Raw genomic sequence first — 17,577 nt, forward strand, 5'->3', positions numbered from 1 at the left:
TGTTTAAGCCTGCTCTAGGAGATGACCCACAGCAATGGGCGACAACAAGGAAATTACACTACAGAAAGCAGCAGTATTAGACTGTGTATATTAAACACTAGTCAAAACACTCAGTACTCAGCCTGCACTCTGTGCAGAAAGCTAAAGATGTCTAGAAACATGAGATAAAAGATGAGATCAAGCTCTATCACAGAAAGCACTCCAATTAGCTAACATAACTGTATATTGTTTTTCTGCATGCCAGTGCAGGGAGATTCAAGCTTCAATAAGGAATTTAGAGTCTTCCTTTGAGCATGTAAATTTGAAGTAATCCATTAAAAGCTGTAAAATGTTTTTAATGTTTTTAAATTATTAAGTTTCTCCTAGCTGTTAATTCCTATGCTCGAAAGGATGTCGCGTCTTTTTCATGTGACCCTGAACTGAGCCCAGCTGAGCCACTTGCTTATGTCTTTGAGCTGGCTGGGCCCTTTCCCTTAACCTGCTGTCCGTGTTCCCGGTGCACAGGGGCCAGAGGCAGTGGCTGCCGCGCTGGCCGGCTGTAAAATCCTGAAGGAAATGGCTCACCTGGAGTCTGAGGCCGAGTCTGCGCGGAGCATGAAAGAGGCAAAATATGAGCAGTTCGCCCTGGGTGAGTACATTTCACATCAGTGCTGCTCTCTCTTAGTCACAATACACTGCCATTTAGCCCTGGTGCAAGCCCACTTTCTTCATAGTTCTGATTTTGGTAATTACTAGCAATTGTTTAACACCTGCAAATCACTCACTCAGCAGCACTTAATCATTGGTTTTAAAACCAGCAGGGCCTTTGCTTTAAACAACTAAACCTGTCGAGATAACTGGGAAATTAGCAGTCTGCCAATAAAGACGACAACAGTAATACTTTTTGCACATAAATAATAAAAAACCTGTAAAAAGCTTGAACCTAAGCTTTAAGTCTATTGAAAGACATATAAAGACATACATAATGCTTAAAGGGCACTGACATAGTAATAAGTATGCACTAATCAATGAAGCACATACTAATCAATGAAGACAAACAGTTTGCAAAGAGCCTGTGCTGGAGATTTTCTTAAACTGTTTGGGACTGGAAGTAGACTGAAACAGTGGTTCAGAAATTCTGCACGTGTTCCGCTGCTGCTGCAGTTCAAATATCCTCAGCGGCCTTCTGCACTGCACTGTGCTTGCAGACCTGTTCAGCGAGTGCTACTCGAACAGCGAGGACAGGGCCTACGCTCTTCTGGTGAGGAAGACCAAGTACTGGAGCAAAGCCACCTGCCTCAACCTGGCCACAGAGGCCGATGCCAAGAGCTTCTTTGCCCACGATGGAGTTCAGGTAGGAAGAGTCTGGCACAACCGAGCTGCTAAGATACCAGACACAGCAATAATAATTCCTATCAGATTTCCTTGTAGACCTGTGGATAAGGTAACAGGAAGGCTGTGGGTTCGAATCCCAGCTGAGACACTGCTGTTGCTGATGCAGTACTTCACATGAATTGCTCCAGTAAAATCCCCAGATGTACAGGTGCAAATGTAAGTCGCTTTGGATAAAAGCGTCAGCTAAACAAGAATTAGTAAGAATAGTAATACTGAACGTACTTACTGCTCTCTTCATGAGTGTACTCTCCCCATCATCTCCATTCCCTCCCCTCTCTTTACACTCCTATAACCCTTCTCCTTCTCCCTCCTCTGCTGCTCGTTCCGTCTCTCGCGCCTCCTGTGGTGCCTCCACAGGTCTACATCATCTCCAGTCACCTGCCAATGCCTCCTCCGGACCCAAGTGCACATTCCCTGGATTTAGATATCCCTGTGCTTAGTGCGGCAGCTTGTGCTTGTTCTGAATGTAAGGTGCCTTGGGATAAGGTGTTTGCTCAGTACTAATGTACATCTAGACTAAGGCTGTCTAGATCATAATGTAACAGAGATAATGCAGGTGTAACAGGCCTGGGCAGGAAAGTGGCTGTTTACACCTCAGGACCTGACAGAGGGGAAGGAAAACTTGAAAATTCCACAGCAAAGTTAGTGTTTCTTTCAGTTTTGCAGAACATACATTGAATGAATGTTGAAGAATTGGCATCTCAGTTTTTATTTCTTAGATCTTGTATTTCTAATATAGTGACAGCTGTAGAGCCAATACGTGTTCAGTGCAAGGGAGGAAAGTGTGGTGACGGTGGTGACAGTGACCTCTACAGGACAATAATTGTACTGCATCCTCCATCTGACCTTTAGCAGTACAGAGTCAGCATGTGGGTTTTGAAGTCTATTTCATTTTTCTTCCAGGCACTGCTGACAAAAATCTGGTGGGGATCCATGACAGCAGACACAGCGATCTCAAAACTAGTGGTGTCTTTCTTTTTCCCTCCACTAATATGGACAAACTTTATAAAATTCAGGTAGAAATAATAAATCCACACACTATATTTTACTCAGTATTAGGCAGCACAACTTTGACTTTACATGTGTGCAATACTTTTACAGTTTACATAATTCATAGTGAACGCTTGCTCGTAAGACACATCATCCCCCCGAAAGATTTCTTGTGAGACCTATATATATAGAAGTACTGTCAATAAGCATTAGCTATCTGTCAGAAGTTGCAGAATGAACTCTGAAGGTCTAGTCTATGCCTCAGCATGGCCCTGCAGGAGGCCTGACGGGGTCTGCTGTCCCTGTGTCCAGCAGTGAGGACGAGCAGCATGGCAGCCGAGGAGGAGAAGAGTTTGCGGAGCTGGACAGCCTGGACACAGAAAAGGCCCTGTTGCTCACAGAGGAGGAGAACATGTATGTGATGAGCTGGGGGTTTTACAGGGTGTGTGTGTGTGTGTGTGTCAGGGAGCAGCTGTTCCAGCAGGATAGAAGACAGGACTTTGAGAAATCTGTACTTCTAAATCATGAGGGGCTCACGAGGTTCAAATTGCTTCCTCCACACAAACCTAGATTCCCGCCAACCAGATTCAAACACCTCCAGGTCCCATTTTTCCAAGTCTGTTGACATTCGTAAAAGGAAAACACAAACCAGAGCAAAAGTAGCATTTCCATCCAGCATGAAGTTTTCTTTTAAAAATCCCATCTCAAATGTCTCATAATTCTTCAAATAACACAGATTTGTATTTTTGTAAAATTTAGGAAATTTAACTCGATGTTCAGCGAAAAGGAATTGAATTTCAAATGCTGAAACTGAGGAGCAAGTTTTGATTGGCTTGAGTGTGGTGATTAGAGTACACTGAGCTGGTGACTGTCTGGAGGAACTGAGGAATATGGTATTCTGTCTGCATTAGCTGTGTATTTGTGGTATGAATGCAGTGTACAATTTTGTGTAAATGTGTGTATCCTGGAGCTAGACCTGATGCTGTGGTGTACTGTAAGAGATAGCTTCCGGTTCTTGAAGGGCCACATCAGTGTAGCTGCAAACAGGAGGAAACCATGTTGCTCGCTGCTAAGTGCTGATTGCTCATGCATGTGCAGCAGTCTGGGGAGACGTCCTCCTCTGCCTCTGCCTGTGCTGAGATCTGTGTGTTTATACACATTTCCCAGAGAGAGCAGGAAGGTCGAAAGCCAGAGCCCACAGAACCACAATGTCTGGAGCACGTTCCTGTTCAGGAGGTGGCAGCGGTTCTGGAGCGCTCCCGTGACCGTGTTCCTGGGCAACGTAATCATGTACTTCGCCTTCCTCTTCCTCTTCACCTACGTGCTCCTGGTGGACTTCAGACCCCCTCCTCCCGATGGGCCCTCCATGGCCGAGATCACCCTCTACTTCTGGGTCTTCACCCTGGTGCTGGAGGAGCTGCGACAGGTCAGCACCCCCAGGGGCTGGGCAGCGTGCCCTCAAGCCAGTCCTGTCCGCCTAGAAATAATAAACCACCTGACTGCTAGAGATACACTGTAAGATTTTTTTGCAGGAGCCTTCAAAAAGAAAATATGAGAAATAAAGAACGTTAACGTGATTAATAAAGAACAGCTTCCAGGTAAAGAAAATGAACAATAAATTGAAAGCAGAAGTCAAAAGGCTTTTATATAAAAAGGTAGTATAGGCCAAGAGAACAAGAGAAAGGGACATTGCAGTGAGATCCAAAATGAATAATGCGTTGTGTTGAACTTTGCCCTCAGAGCTTCTTCACTGATGAAGACACCAGCATCGTGAAGAAGTTCAAGCTGTATGTGGAGGACAACTGGAACAAGTGTGACATGGTGGCTATTCTTCTCTTTGTGTTTGGGGTGTCCTGCAGGTCAGCTCATTAAAACAACTTTATTTCTTGTTACAGTGAATTACTGTGCAACAGTTGTAATCTTCTGTGTCTTTCCGTAGACCCACGATTGGTTATATTCCAACAGAACCTACACCATCTCAGAGCTGAGCTGACTGACAGAGAGATGTCCCTATAGCTGCTCAGAGCTGTGCTGACTGACTTGGAGGTGTCTCTTCTCCAGCTCAGTGCTGTGCTGACTGACTGGGAGGTGTCTCTTCTCCAGCTCAGTGCTGTGCTGACTGACTGGGAGGTGTCTGTTCTCCAGCTCAGAGCTGTGCTGACTGACTGGGAGGTGTCTCTCTACCAGCTCAGAGCTGTGCTGACTGACTGGGAGGTGTCTCTTCTCCAGCTCAGATCTGTGCTGACTGACTGGGAGGTGTCTCTTCTCTAGCTCAGTGCTGTGCTGACTGACTGGGAGGTGTCTCTTCTCCAGCTCAGTGCTGTGCTGACTGACTGGGAGGTGTCTCTTCTCCAGCTCAGTCCTGTGCTGACTGACTGGGAGGTGTCTCTCTACCAGCTCAGAGCTGACCTAACTATAGTATGAACCCTAAGCTGGCTCTGAGTCAGTTTAGGTACAATGAAGGTGTGAAAAATCAGCAACTCCGCAACAATGAAACAATCATATTAAGAAGCATAAACTGAACAGCTGTCTTCCACATAAATACCATCAAACTATAATCTCAAAACACAGACTTGTATAGTTTTGCATCTGCTGCTAGAGTTGTTTCAGTGACCCAATGTTGTGATAGAGGTTTGCCAGCATTCTTACACTGATCTCTGCTCCCACAGGATGCTGACATCGATGTATGAGGCTGGACGCACGGTCTTAGCCTTGGACTTCATGGTGTTTACTCTGCGTCTCATCCACATCTTTGCCATCCACAAGCAGCTTGGTCCAAAGATCATCATTGTGGAGAGGATGGTGAGCGATCAGAATGCCAGGTTTGAGGAATACCTAGTGAGCCCCAGTGCCATAACATACCCTATACTGGGAACCCCGTCAGGCAGACCTGCTGGACACTGTTTCCCACATCCTGGCTGCAGAGCCACAAACATCCCAGAGTCTTTTATTCCGAGCTCCCAGCAATTACATCAAAACAACAGGAGACTGGCAGTGTAAAATGGATAATTCCCACAGTGACAAATGCTTTGTAAAAGGTGCAGGTTTAAAAAGCTAAGCTCACTGGGTGGTTGCATCTTGGGCCCCATGATGGAGCAGTAGTCAGCACTGCTGCCTCGCAGCGCTGGGGCCCTGGGTTCAATTTCAGACCTGGGGTCCGTCTGCATGGAGATTGTATGTGAGGGTTTTCTCCAGTTGCTCTGGTTTCCTCCCACAGTCCTAAAGCATACTGGCAGGTTAATTAGCTTCCGGCAAAACTGGCCCTGGTGTGAGTGTGTGTGTGTTGCTGCCCTGCGATAGACTGGCGTCCTGTCCAGGGTGTATCCTGTCTTGTGCCCATTGCTTGCTGGGATAGGCCCTGGCACCCTCACAAACCTGAATGGGAAAAAAATGGATGGATTGACTAGCCACTGGCTGGTTGCACCATCAGAGCCTCCCCAAGAGGAAAGCATTGCTGTGGAATATGTTGTGGGCTGGTACCATGGCCAGACTCATGAGCGAAGTGTCCTTGTGTTTTGGCAGATGAAGGATGTCTTCTTTTTTCTGTTCTTCCTGAGTGTGTGGCTCCTGGCCTATGGGGTTGCCACCCAGGCCCTTCTTCATCCCAACGAGAACAGAGTGGACTGGATCTTCAGGAGGGTCCTCTATAGGCCCTACCTCCACATATTCGGCCAGATCCCCTTGGAAGAGATCGACGGTAAGACGGGCGATTCTGTATCTCAAAGCTCAGTCCATGGAGGAGGTGTGCGGTGCTCAGACTGTGAGCTCAGGGGATGTTGTCACACTCAACACAGAAAACCATGGCCGGAAAAAATCAGAGAACAAAAGAGTACTATGTACTATGAACTATGAACTATGTACTATGTACTCCGCGGCGGAGCGGTGGCTCTGTGGCTCAGGATCTGTGCCTGTGGCTGGAAGGTTGCCGGTTTGTATCCCACGGCCGGCAGAGGAATCTTACTCCTTTTGGGCCCTGAGCAAGGCCCTTAACCCCAACTGCTCCAGGGGCACCATATAAATGGCTGACCCTATGCTCTGACCCCAAGCTTCTCTCCCTGTCTGTGTGTCTCATGGAGATCAGGTTGGGGTCTGCGAAAAGACAAATTCCTAATACTAGAAATTGTAATTTCTAGTATTGCAATTTCCGAAACAACCGTTCTGCTGGCCTTTAGGACATCCTGTTGCTTGAGTCAATCAAGAACTGGTTATGGCTCAGTAATGGAGTGTTCTTTAAAAACCCATCAAGGCAACATGAGCAGCACATCCACTCTGCTTCTCCCAGTTGTTTAGTTTTTCTCAGTTTTTGCTTTCAGCGTCATTTAATGATACATTTACTCAGTGCTAACAAACATAAACCACTCCAGCAATATCAACAATACTTCCTTGGTATCATCATCACTTGCTGTCCAGTCACTTCACTTGCTTGTGTTAATTTTTCATTTCATTTTTCATTTTTCCTTCCTTAAAATAGTTGCCTTACTTTAGATTTTTCTGTTGATCCAACCAGTGATAGTGGTGGGGTTTGAAATTGATCAGCAATGTCTTTCATTTTTCTCAGCTTTCCTTAAAGAGTGTTTAATTTTCTGCTTCCCATATTTGACAAGCAACTATGTAAGCAGAAGGTCTAATTGGTAAAGCATTAATTATGTATTTTGTAATCCTGTTTTACCATAGCGGCTAAAATGCCTGAGCTCAATTGCACCACAGACCTGTTTGAGATCATGGAGGAAACACTGCCCCCTTGTCCAAATCTGTATGCCAACTGGCTAGTCATTCTCCTGCTGGTCATCTTCCTTTTGGTCACCAATGTGCTGCTACTGAACCTTCTGATCGCTATGTTCAGGTAAGGATTGAGCTTTAGTGCTTTATTCATACCCATGGTCGACAACTTAACTCGCATTTAGCAGTAAAAGATAGGTAGTTTTTTGTTATTTGACAAAACTGATTTATTGGTAGTGAGACTTTGTATTTCTCATATATACCATATGAACAGCAAATATTTACAATTCCAGCTCAGTCAGAAGTGTACATTTCTATTTCAATGTACAGTATTTCTATTTATAAATATTTAGTAACTGTTTCCATTTTTTAATATATTTTAGTACACTATACAAACTATTAAAGAATAATTATGTTCACAGTTCTAAAATCTCACTGCGGGAAAAACATTTAATAGTTTTTGCAAAAAAGATGACAAGAACCATGAACTGTTGTTTCTCACCATTTAGAGTTTTTGCAAGATTTTATTTAGAAACAGTCTGTTTTTGTCTTTGTATTAATTTAAAATCTTACATCTTACTCATGAAATGAAAGCTGAGAGAATGGGTTCTATTTTAAGCTTTTTGAGAAAACTCTGACAGTATCAAGCTGTTTAATTGTTTATATCTAATAAATTCAGAAACAACTCTTGTGCTTGCAATCAGTCTGAAGAATCTGTTAACACTCCTTCATACCGTGTATATATCTCTTGCATATATACAAAAGTTTTCACCAAAAATGTTTTTACTTTTATTTTAGTATCATTCTTTTAAATTATTCCGATTTTGTAAAGGAGTTTTTGAGTTACAGAACTGAAAGAAACAAAACAATATATCAAAATATGTCTTCTACAAGAAAGGAAAGTGCTTTCCCACAAAACAATTGGCTTTTTGGCCTTATCGGAAAGCCAATTAGAAAAAGATCAAAGGGATGAAGGCCATTCCTAAACTTCTGAGGGTGCAAATGTGCAAGGTATGCAACAAGGTGCTCTGAACAGCATCCTTCAGAACCACTACCTCAGTATTCAGACATTTCCTTCCTGGTGAAATCTCAGTCCTTATCTAGCATGCAGAAATCAGGCATTCCAGCCAATATTCAGTGGCATTTACAGGGAAAGCCTCTGCAACAACTTCCTAATCCTATAAAACTACGGCTGTGGGTGAAGTGGATTATGATAAAATTCCTATGGTTAATATCACATGGTTAATGTCGCCTCCCTGCCCTGAGGTAAGTGTTCTGACATGCTTGGCAAATAAAGACATTTCCTGTCGTAGCTACACCTTCCAGGTGGTGCAGGAGCACACGGACATCTTCTGGAAGTTTCAGCGCTTCAACCTGATCGTGGAGTACAGCAGCAGGCCAGCCCTGGCTCCTCCCTTCATCATCATCAGCCACATCTCCCAGGTCGTCTTCAGCATGTTCAAGAAGTCCGAGTCCAAGACGGATCCCCTAGGTCAGTCCCAGGCTCTACGTGCAGTGCAAAATCAGGCACTGTAGTCTAAAAAACACTAATTCAAACATATGATTTGGATATTTCAAGGAAATCAGTATTATATTCTATCGGAGATGCGATTTCTTATGTCTCTGCCCATTCAGCTGTGCAGTAAGAAGGACCTCCTGCAATTTATTGGTTGATCAAGTGGGTCCTCTTCTATGTATAAAGCACTTTGGGACCCTTTGATTGTAGAGTGATGTACTGTATACAGTAAATGAATGGATTAACAATTACAATTTGTGGAATCACTGTATTTTTATTCCGCTAAATACTGCACTGGGAATCCAGAATCTGCACCAGGCGCACAATCCCAGGGATGTGGGATGGGATACTGTATTGATCCCTCTTTGCCTCCTTGCAGAAAGGGAATTACCAGAAGCTTTGGACCAGAAACTAATGACTTGGGAGACGGTGCAAAAGGAAAATTACCTGGCCAAGCTGGAGAAACGAAAGAGGGAGAGTAGCGAGGAGAGGCTGAGAACCACAACCTCCAAGTAAGTGTGTCTTCAGACGTGTCTCCATTGCTGGAGGGCAGAGGCTGCAGAATTTTACTTGACTCTTTAGGTTACCTTTAATCATTCAAATTGAAAGTCAGCACTCTGAAAACTGAAGGCAGACTCCCTGACAAATGATAAAATTGCCCCAACACAAGTCCCCTTCAAAGAATGAAAGAAACAGATTTTTTACTTATCGAGAGTGGATACCAGGCCTAAAACATGTACTCTCACCAACGCTGCCATGGGATCATGGAAGAACAGGCCTTCAGGGCTTCAGGTTGACACCCTGAATCAGCTGCATTTTTTTAATTATAGGGTGCAGTCCCTTCTGAAAATTGTTGGAGGTCATAAGGAACAGGAAAAACAACTCTTATCAGTTGAGACGCAGGTAAGGAACAATTTCAATGGGGATAATAAAGATTGATGTACAACCCTCTGACAGAGAGTGCCAGTTATTTCTTAAGCCACCCCCATTCTTCCTTGTAGACAGTCTACTTTATATTGATCAGTTTTAGGGGGTTTCAATGGGATTTAACACAAAATGAGACCAATGGGTTTCAATCTGTTGCTGTTCTGTTGTGATTGATAACTTACAAATACCTTAAGAGGTAATATTTAGAAAAGAGCATGATTCATCTTTACAAAAACACACGCTATAAACAACTGTCTATCATGTTGGACATTTGATTGTTGCTAAAAAGCTGTGCATAAAGAAATAAAGAAAATCAAAATCTAATCATATTATTATGGTAATTACCTTATGTTAAAATATGTTGAAATATGATTGGAATGGATGTTGAGTTTGATTTCAATATCTTATGGAGTTCAGTTTGGTGTCTCACGTATTGTACTGTATGTAAGCTTCTGGAGCTCAGAAACTGATGCAGTGGTGTACAAATGTATTAAAACAACCAGCAGCTGTGTAGTTTACACTTCTTATGCTGACAAAGTTCAGGAGCTTCTGCTGAAGGTACCAGACAATCATGAAAGGAAACAAATCATTACAGATGACTTTGTAATGTGTCATGTATAATTAAAAAAACAAACAAAAGAAAAAACAAAATTTGAACTTTTTAACCCACCTCCACCCCCCCAACTTTGGAGGACTTTGAATTTTTTTGTCACTCTCTCATTTTTGTTCTTATTAGACAATAACAAAAAAACTTACATTCACAAATAAAATAATTCAAAAACTTCCTACTAATATTCTTAACATCAAGTGCCATTCAGGTATGTCTCTAATGGGCCCCAAACCTTCCTATACTCATTAAGATTCCCCTGTAAATTATATTAAATCTTTTCAAATTTAATTTCTGATATAGACCCTTTAATCCATTCTTTGTATAACAGTCCTGTACTGTCCACCCATTTTCTCAAATTGTATTTTTTTAGCAATACTACAGAGAGTCAAAAAAGTATTTTTACATGAATTGCTACTTTAACCTTTGATAAATCACCAAGGATACATGTAATGGGAATAAGTGGAATTTGGATATTTAGTTGGAATCTTGAGAAATGGAATTTGAGATTTTCAATAGTTTGGTCAAGCCCTAATCAAGACCGGGGTAAATGAATGAACCTGACTGGAGGACATGGTTGAGGAGGGTGACAGCCTATCTCCTCCATCTGTAAGGACAGGGCGTTTGGATCCCTCCTCTCATCATGGATGAGCTTGGGAGCTGCTGTGAAGGTGCAGCTGGGGGAGAGGAGGGGTGTGACCACGAAGCTCATGAGCGAACCACAGTTTATGCTGTCGGGCCAAAGTGGGCAAGATTAGGGCTTGACCAAATCCCGAACCTCTGTTTAAAACTCCATTACAATTTCATTTGGTGTGATGATTAGGACTCTGATTTTGTTGATGGATTTTTTTTAGTTTAAATCCCAGGTGAGGCACTGCTTCTACATGGGGAAAACCCAAGAAGAAAATGGAGAATGTGCAAACTCCACGCCCACAGAGCAAGATTCAAAACACTAGTGCCAATTAACACATAAAGTAAACTACTTTATTCCAATTGCATTAGTGTTATCCCCCAATGGGTAAATGGCTTTGGTTATGCTTTAGGCTGGATAAATGGCACACAATCTTTTGTGTGCAGATTGGCTGATGTCTAGTTTTCATCTTGTGTCCCAGGTCAAGTACTGCAGTGATGTGCTGTCCTGGATGGCCGAATGCTTTTCACAGAGCACACTCCGCTGTGACAGAAATGTCCCAAAAGACCCACGTAAGGCCTTTCTAAAAAAAAAACACTCTAACTGTTGCCTTTGCTCACAGAATTAGTTGTGTTCGTTATTTGAGAGTCCTTCTCACACAGACCTCACCTGTCACAGCAATCATAGAAACTGTACGAGTGCTTGCAGACAAGGTAAAGAAATCACTTTATTAGGGGGCAGTGCTTCTGAGACTCCACTACAACCACCCCCAGGGTCATGTTGCTGCCTTTATCTCTGGTCCACCAGAGCACCACTATGAAAAGCTGCAAAACATAAAAAGACATTGATAACTGTAGGTCCTCTCTGCAACTTTCGGAATAATAACCTGCTTCACCTGGGACAGGAGTGGTTGTAAATTGCCCACAGGTGAAACAGGCACATCCATGTCAACCAGCACTGACTGACAGGTGAGCCGGGGTGTGGCAGCTCCTGTGGTAATGTCAGCTAGTTCTGCAGTGCTCCAGCAAGGTCGGCAAGAGGCAACAACAAGGACATTTTAACACCACTCACCTTTCACAGTTACTTTGTGTGGTTTTGTCTCTTTCTAAAGGAAAGCAATAAGCTTTAATGCTCTTATTTCTCTCACATCTCTCATGTTGTTTTTGTGTTGTTGATTTTTTCCCTTTGTCTTCAGATACATTATTGTCAGGAGAAAAGAAAATTTGAATTATTGTGTTTCAGGCTCGGCAGGGAAGTGGTCTAAGCAACAACAGAAAACAACGACAGAAGAAGGAAACAAAGACAGCAGGAAAATGGACTCGGCACAAAGCCAATGAAAACAACTCTGAGAGAACAACATCATCCACAGCTTCACCAAAACAACTTGAGCTCCAGCACAGACAGTAAAGCTGCTAAAATGCAGCATATAAATGAGAGTCAGTGGATGTTTTTGTCCAGTGTTTATGTGTTCAGGCATTTGTTAACTCTACAAATAATTCTAACAGCATGTGAAATAATTTCTCACAGAAACTACATTTAAACTACATTCAAGACAGCTTTGTAAAATCATAGCTGCCATGGTAATACAATAACTAGGCAGAGTTCAGATTCTCTCTATGCCTTCTGTTTTTCGCAAAAAATATCCAAATGTGCCCTAAACACATAAATATATCATAAAACGTAAATTTGTGGCAGAGAAAGATTTTTTTTTTGTTCCTGGTCTTTCTCTCATGTTTGTAGTTGTTTATGAATTTAAAACTAGAAGTCAAACTGTTAGTTGTACATCAAAGGTACTTCAAATAAACACCTATAGCTTGTTACACCACCTTAAACATTTACATTAGCAGTCTTTACTGATGTCTCAATGTTGTAAAACAAAAAAACAATGCTAAATAGAAAAACAGTGGTAAGTTAAAGGGCTAATTTCAAATGTTTAGCTTTGTTATACTTTTGTTTTACACTGTTTTTCTGTTTAGCATGGAACAGGAGGTCAACATGTCAAGCACAGCTCTGGCATAGACCTCCTGCGTGTCAGCTTGAGCAACTTGTGTATACATCTGTTCATACCTCAGAAGAAAGCAGCTGCAAAACAGCAGATTCATATTTGTCAGCTGACACAGTCTTTGTTTTTTTAATTATCTTGGGTTTTTTTAGCTGGAACTTACAGTGGTTAATATTTGAAAAAATAACAGGCAAATTAAGATTAAGACCTTCACCTTAGAAATATTGCCGCATTAAGCAATTTTGATCAATGTCTGATGCTGTGCCTGATCCCTGCATTTATAATGTTAAGGCTTGATTTCTCCAACTCTTTACCCTATGGGCTCCCTAATTCTCTTCTTAACAAGTTGCAATACAGTATGTTCAAAACTCTGCAGATAGACTGGTTACTCACACCAGACCCTGGCAGCACATCACTCCTACACTAAAGTCTCTACATTGGTTGCCTATAAAGTCTCGTATTCAATACAAGATCTGGTTGCTGACTCTCAAGGCCCTGAACACTCTGGCTCCATCACACATCTCTGAACTCCTCCATGTTTCACTCCCCTTTCGGCTCCGTTCAGTAGAAGCTGGACCTCTGCTCACTGTAGGCAGGACTAAATCACTTTTGGTGACCCTGCCTTCTCTGCAAAATACAGGGCCTGATGCAGACTGTTAAAGAGGTGGCACAACTTACCTTCACTACGTTTGAAGTTATGTTCATTTCTGTGTTACACTGCTCTGTGTGGGTCCCTATTATACTGCAGGAAAGCCAAAGAAGCTGAGATAATTAGATTTTTTTTATTAGATCAAAATACATAAAAAACAGTTTAGTTTTGATTGGAACAATTTCTCTCCATGTTGTTTTACACTTTTAATTTGTCTCAAAAGACATTGAGTGCTTATTAGTATTTTTGTATTGTATTTTATTGCATTTGGGAAAATAAAATGTTCTCCAAAAAACAAACAAACTAGTGGAAACAGGCTTTTCTGATTGTTCTGTTAAATTAGAACTGACTTGGCTTAAAGTATTAGAATAAATATACCTTTTGGTGCAAAGCATAAAACATTTTTTATCTAGTTTTGGTGTTGTCATAACAAATGGAACACAACATAATATGCAATCAAAACAAATGTATTAATTTCAAGATATTTCAAATAATATTGATTATGCTTTCCTGTTTCAATTCGTAATTTTTACATCTTAATCCATTTTCTATCTGAGATCAATCATTTGTCTGACTTTTGTTAGGTTTGGTACTTCACAAACCTAAGCCTGTAGCTAGATTAACATTCATTCATAAATGAGCCCTTCAGCAACGATGACTCCCATTTCTAGAACTGGGCTGATTGAAGCTGAGAAAGGGTGTTATGGACAAGGTCTGTAGTCCATGTTGGGTTTTGTAGTAGACCCTATGCGATACGGTAAGAGCTGGAGGAAACAGGAGGTGTGGTACAGGAACGCACACAGGGGTTTAATAACAGTTAACACTGTAATAACACAAAATAACAGCGACAGTCCGTGAGACAGTGAGCGGGGGACCCAAAGAGTGGTGTCCAAATCCGAGCAGGTTCAAAGGAGGGTCAGGGCACAGTCCAAGAGTCCATTAGCAAAAGGTCCATCCTGAGACATGACAAAGTTAAAATCCCCTGGAATGGGGAAAACATGAACAGACAACTGACATGGAGATCCTGGGATAATGGGGCAAGGACATCAATTAATCGATTAATGAACAATTCAGAAAAAAAAAACAGCATGGCATGGAAGAACCAAGGTAGGGTTCACCTGACTGTTCATACCAGAGCAATTATTTCCTTAGACATATTGGATTTTTCTATGAATACCTATAAAACCACCTCAGAAGCAGCTTAGAGGTTTTACAATTGAGTAGGTAATCAAGTTCAACTGTGTGACTGAAAACCCAGAGGAGACAGAATCACGGGGATCTCCAGGGCCGGAGTCTGAGGCCATTGGCCTACCTGAGTTTCCTCACGCTGTCTGGAAGCAGCCCAGGCACCTACTGTAGACCAGGGAAAGCCAACACTGGTTAAGGAGACTCCCAGTAAGCTGCTGTTACCGGTCGTCCTTAAAGCATCAGTTCTTAAACACTTGGAATGATTTCGTTCTGGCCATGTAAACAGGGGTTTTGTCCAAGTGTGCAGTTTGGAGATTATTTTAAACGAAAACACAAACACATCGTGATGCTTCAGAACCACAGTTGGACATCCCTGACTTAATTGAGCCGAATCATTTAATAATTTGTTCAAATGTTCAAAACTCAAATGTTTCCCGGATGCATTTTAAAGTATTTTCAAAATGATACAGTACAGCGCTACAGTACAGGAATGGTACAGTGGCTGGGGGCGTCTTGAGATTCATTGTAATAAGCAGAAATGTAACAGAAAACACTAAGTTTCAAAAGCTGAAGCTTTTATATGTGTATAGAACGAGAACTCTTTTATTTGTGTGAGACAGGTTCAAGAGAAAAACGTTTTGGTTTGTCCAAAACCCTTGCAGGAAAACAGGAAAACATGCTCGAGGGTCTAAGAGAATAGATCACGTTACAAAATTGAGGTCATTCGAGCACATCTTTGCTAGTTTCGTTTGTAAGGAACCTATAGGTAGGTTGATTGAGAATTTCACTGAACTGTTTTGGGAACAAAATCTGGAGTTCCACATGCAATTACGTGGCTGATAAATTTATCCCAAGATATACAAGACTTTTTTTTCTGGAAAGTGCGATTACCTATTTCACCTACTGTAGACACGCTTTTGATTTTTTTAAATTTCTTCTTCAAATCAGAATACATAATCACATTACATTTTTACCCGCAAAAGGATTAATAGTAATACATTAAAAAACATATTTTTAAAGAAACTACAGTGGAGCATCTTCCAGATGCATGAAGGATAATTGAATAATTCTTATAATAAGAATAATTAATATATTGTCATATATTTATATTTTCATTGATGAAACAGAACCAGAGCTTTACAGAGCACGTTAAAGACGTTTTCGCAATCACGCGTGCGTCTGTCTTTAAGAAACAAAGTTAAAAAAAATGTATTAAACGTATAAAGAATTTACAAATACAACTACAACCAGAGGATCAGAAACAGGTACAACAGGAAAAAACTCAAACAGAAAAAAACATTTAACCGCCAGAAGTAATGACGTAAATTATGTGATCAAATTGTATTTTTTACATCTATCATGTTCTCCGTGCTTTATTATTTCTCAGTTTTGTATAGAATTTAAATAGTTTCAGCTCCACCTCAGAAGTACTAAAAAGGGGATTATTAGACCATTTTGATTTATGAATGTGAAATTTACCCAGAATAAAATTACTATAAATAAATGCTCTTTTTCCAAATGTTCTATTAAACAGTACATCTAAAAAACAAAACTGCCTGCAAACAAAACTCTGCAAGTCCGTCCAAAACAACTTCACAAACCGACACCTCACAAATAAATGCATCAAAGATTCCCTTTCAGCCCCACAAAAAAACATACAGATCATCCTGCTCATGCTTAAATTTAGAGAGCACTAATTTAACTGGATAAAACTTCTGAACAATTTTAAACGATATCTCTTTAACTTTATTTGTAATACAATATCAGGAGTTGTCCAAACTAACTTCCAGTTTATATTTTCAAACAGTGCATTCCAAAAAGATAAACAAGGAGGGATAAAATGGGGTTTACAAAGATTCCTTAGATGAGTATTGTTACATTTCTTATCCTTTATTTTAAGAAACATCTCTGCTCTAATAATATTATAATGTATCCAGCCAATGACAGAGGCGCTCAGCTGCTCTCCGGCACGTGCAGAGGGCGGTCTTCTCACAATGGGCTGATCGCACAGTTTTGTGACGCAAGAGGTCTGAATTCCCTGTAGGAAGTGACAACACTAAGCAGGTCAACAGTGGTCTGTGCGCCTGCGTTTCAAGTAGAGCTGGAAAAACAGGCGGCGCAGGTTCCTCTGAACAGCAGCGTTGATATGTTAAGAGCAACCCGGGTTTAAGGGAGTAGTATCGATTGTTTGCATGCTGATTTCCTGAAAACGTGACGGAGACCCAGCTCAATTATACAACATCGCGATTCTCTGACCGACGCGACTGCCCCTGAAGGAATAACCACGCGATTTCACAGGGGTTAGCGTTACTGGCATGTGTCTACAGAGGCGATGCAACTTTCCTCCCCCTTTTCTGTAGCTGTCGGAAACAAACCCAAGTAGCTTCGCTTTTTAAAGGGCTACTGCGACAGCTCGGTTTGCGTGGAGTCCGTCAGGTGGAGCACAGGAATAAAACTGAAGACGTCCCTCACGGTAGACCAGTGCTGGAGTGACCGGAGTATGCTGAACGCAATTTAAAACGCAAGCAAAGGCTGAAATAGTCGGTTTATTTTGAACACACTACAAGTTCATCAAGGAGCAATACTGTGCAACCTGAAAGGTTTCCCTAACCGAATTGCACACATGATGGTTTCCCGTACTTCGCCTGCAAAACCCACTATGTCTGCACGCGGAGTCGTATAAGTCCACACAGCCTTCGATTCCGGTTGAAAACAGCGGCAGCGCTTCTGGTACAAAAACCTGGACTGTGGAGCGGTAGGAATTAAGCATGACCAAGCCTGAGAGGAAAAGCAGCGTGTCTGCGCGGAGACCGTCTGCCGATGACCAGGTCAACGGTACAATGGACGCCGTGGTGCCCACTGGCACCCCTGACCTCGTAAAACCTAAAGCTCCCAAGCATTTATCTAGGGAGAACAGCTTTCGAAGGACAACGGAGTCTGAGGTGTTTGATGATGGAACCAACACCTTTTTCTG

At 41.9% G+C, this 17,577-nt stretch overlaps 2 protein-coding genes across 6 annotated transcripts in view; both read left to right on the forward strand.

Annotated features, from left to right (window-relative positions):
• Positions 1-13,592, forward strand: part of trpm5 (transient receptor potential cation channel, subfamily M, member 5) — a 34,947-nt gene extending 21,355 nt beyond the window's left edge. Inside the window, exons 13-26 of the mRNA XM_015338485.2 lie at positions 505-628; positions 1,188-1,333; positions 2,278-2,390; positions 2,677-2,778; positions 3,532-3,790; positions 4,105-4,223; positions 5,034-5,166; positions 5,887-6,061; positions 7,039-7,207; positions 8,397-8,575; positions 8,979-9,111; positions 9,430-9,502; positions 11,246-11,336; positions 12,007-13,592. Of these exons, the coding sequence (XP_015193971.2) occupies positions 505-628; positions 1,188-1,333; positions 2,278-2,390; positions 2,677-2,778; positions 3,532-3,790; positions 4,105-4,223; positions 5,034-5,166; positions 5,887-6,061; positions 7,039-7,207; positions 8,397-8,575; positions 8,979-9,111; positions 9,430-9,502; positions 11,246-11,336; positions 12,007-12,101 (1,911 nt within the window). The 3' untranslated portion in view covers positions 12,102-13,592. The remainder of the gene's footprint in view (positions 1-504; positions 629-1,187; positions 1,334-2,277; positions 2,391-2,676; positions 2,779-3,531; positions 3,791-4,104; positions 4,224-5,033; positions 5,167-5,886; positions 6,062-7,038; positions 7,208-8,396; positions 8,576-8,978; positions 9,112-9,429; positions 9,503-11,245; positions 11,337-12,006) is intronic.
• Positions 13,593-16,653: 3,061 nt separating this feature from the next.
• The window catches only part of ptdss2 (phosphatidylserine synthase 2), a 67,366-nt gene continuing 66,442 nt past the window's right edge, over positions 16,654-17,577 (forward strand). For 3 of the 5 annotated variants that reach the window (XM_069181597.1, XM_069181598.1, XM_006642536.3), the window contains exon 1: positions 16,655-17,577. In XM_069181597.1, the coding sequence (XP_069037698.1) occupies positions 17,372-17,577 (206 nt within the window). In that variant the 5' untranslated portion in view covers positions 16,655-17,371. The other 2 variants (XM_069181599.1, XM_015338175.2) reach the window with 1 other exon arrangement.

Source organism: Lepisosteus oculatus, chromosome 21, assembly GCF_040954835.1.
Source record: "Lepisosteus oculatus isolate fLepOcu1 chromosome 21, fLepOcu1.hap2, whole genome shotgun sequence".
NCBI classification, from domain to species: Eukaryota; Metazoa; Chordata; class Actinopteri; order Semionotiformes; family Lepisosteidae; genus Lepisosteus; species Lepisosteus oculatus.